Source organism: Montipora foliosa, chromosome 8, assembly GCF_036669935.1.
Source record: "Montipora foliosa isolate CH-2021 chromosome 8, ASM3666993v2, whole genome shotgun sequence".
NCBI classification, from domain to species: domain Eukaryota; kingdom Metazoa; phylum Cnidaria; class Anthozoa; order Scleractinia; family Acroporidae; genus Montipora; species Montipora foliosa.
The window spans coordinates 7,710,654-7,713,153 of NC_090876.1; the positions used below are offsets into that span (position 1 = coordinate 7,710,654).

Consider the following 2,500-nt stretch of genomic DNA (forward strand, 5'->3'; position numbering starts at 1 on the left):
TGTCGTCAAAACCTGAAATTTGGTGATTTTACTTTGCTGTTTTCTGGAGCACGGCCGAAGAAATGCACGGAGATTCGTGATACACATGCAGCACGAGTATTTGTTCTATTTTAACCAATCATATGCATGTTTTTGCTTTGTGGCGTTGTCGTGGCCGTAACCGTCGTCTTTGCTTATAATACGCTACTAATTGCGCAGTTGACTTTTGTCATCGAGCGTACATTAGCCTGTCGTAGAGTGGATTCTAGTCGTGGTTCGTTCATTGCCGATGGGTTGTGTACTTTCTCGGGACATAGGGAACGTAATTCTGTGGCCTACATTTGAAATAACTTACAGCTTCTCCTGGTCTTCCATCATTTCCTCTTTCTCCCCGTACACCCTATGCAACAAGAAACAAACAAAACAAAACAAAAAAACATTACATCGAATAGATCCGTGCATCTTGCCTGAGGAAGAAACGAGCGAATATTGGCACATCATCCTCAGTATGGATTCAACGAAGAGCAAAGGCATTTGTGGTTAAAGCATACATTTTATGTCGGAAAGACGACACACAAATGATCATTTTACTTACCTGACTTCCTGGGCGGCCAGGTACACCTGGGGCACCAGTAGGGCCAGGGGCTCCCTGCAGTTAAAGAAAAGAAGAATGATGATTCCCATTTCGGAATCATGACGGTAAATGAGTTATCCTAAGATCCTAAGAGCCTATAACGAACGATAAGTGCCCCGCCTTGCTTGAATGATCGTTTGGATTTCTCAGACTATACTCGCGGATACTCTGAATAAATCCGATTGCTCGTCTGCAGTCAAGTTACTGGAGTCGAACATAGCCTTCCGATGAGTCCACTGGACGTCCCTCCAGTAAAAAGTCGTGACCGATGGATCCAGTGGATTCCAATCTCTCATGGATACACTTTCGGTGAGGCGCCTGGATACTTCTCGAGTCTACTCTTCATGTACGCTTAATTTTCAATTCAAACCAATGGACTTCCGGTAATCCTCTGTCGGATGACCTACATACCATCGAACTTTAAGACACTTGGGAAAGGTTAGCTATTTAGCTACGTTCTGGTGTCAATTGTCTCGCAAGGCTGTTGGGATTCAAATTGTCGAAATGGAGCACGTTCGCTACTCTCGGTTTTCACATGACGTCACGGCCGCCATGTTGGAGCCCCTAAACAAAGAAACGGCGGCCATGTTGGAGCCCTGACCAAATCCTCCGGGAATTCAACTCTATTATTATGCAAACGTTTTCTTTTGTTTTCGTTGAAAAACATGGCTGTTGATCACGTGAGTGAAAACCAACAATTGTAGTGAAGGGGATGTTAAAGGATAACCCCGGTGAACGAAATAAAGAGACGTGTGCTTCTTTGCAGATGTAGAACTTACACTATTTCCCCGCATAAAATTTGGAAGTAGATATATGAATCGGTGACGTAGTTGAGAACATCAGCAATTAATTGGCTAAGTTGACTTTGTAGAAGGGGTATTTTTTATGTAGGTGGTCTGACAAAAGTAACGATCATTCATGTTTCATGTTAACTATCGCATGATAAGATTCGCATCTTGCGCTAAGGCCAACGCTCTCAACTATGGTCTGTCCCAGGAGCTTATCGAGGAGAGCTTCTATCACCAATAAGTCCTTAAGTCAATCCTTTTCCCATGGCCAGTAAATTTATTTTTAGGAAGAGGTTTTTCTATCGAAAATTATCATATTTTCCTTGACGATGAGGTAGCTTGGTTCTGATTGGCTTTTACAACATCTACCAAGGGAGGCGTTCTATAAATAAATCTACTCGGGAAAGGGTTTGCTCTTAGGCCAACTATGGGAGATGGAGGCTCCTCCTTGACGAGCTTGTGTCTGTCCACCAAAAAACGGCGCCTGGTCATCTTAACGACCAAAAGACTGAGTCATTTCATACCTGAAGACCTATCACTCCAGGAGGACCAGCTTCTCCTCTTTCACCAGTACGGCCCTATTTGCCAAAAAAAAAAAAAAAAACCGAAACGGTTACTTAACGTAACAACATTGGCCAACATGAGCTCTATATTTCCTGATGAGCAATTATTTGTGGCAGGTCAACGTAAACGCACAACCCAAATCTGTCCCATTTATAAGAGGTGTACAAAGAAAGGAGATTGCCAACGGTTGTGGGGGAAACTTTTCAAGAACAGTCATTTTCAGTACACAACAAAGGTACCGGTTGTCGTGTGACCCGACCAGATACAGAAGTTTGAAGAACTCGGTGAAGCAGGGATACAGGGACTTTTCTTTGCGACGTAGATCGCTTTTTTCATGCTCTCATTGTTATATCCGAGGAAATGCGATCAAAGCAAAGAGGGAACGAAAGTACAATCCTTTACACAATATCCTACCGCAGACTTTCCATGAGTTTGGAAACTTTGCATGAATTCACGCTCGCAAATTTATTCTGACAGAGAGCTAGTTTACGCTTGCTAACGCGCATTTCAATCGAGATAAGAAATGCCGCAAGAT

General features: G+C 43.2%; 1 protein-coding gene across 2 annotated transcripts in view; it reads right to left on the reverse strand.

The window, feature by feature from the left end:
• The window catches only part of LOC137967928 (collagen alpha-1(II) chain-like), a 113,958-nt gene that overhangs the window by 54,398 nt on the left and 57,060 nt on the right, over positions 1–2,500 (reverse strand). For both annotated transcript variants that reach the window (XM_068814530.1, XM_068814529.1), the window contains exons 31-33: positions 1,926–1,979; positions 575–628; positions 335–379 (exon numbers count right to left, since the gene is read on the reverse strand). In XM_068814530.1, the coding sequence (XP_068670631.1) occupies positions 335–379; positions 575–628; positions 1,926–1,979 (153 nt within the window). The remainder of the gene's footprint in view (positions 1–334; positions 380–574; positions 629–1,925; positions 1,980–2,500) is intronic.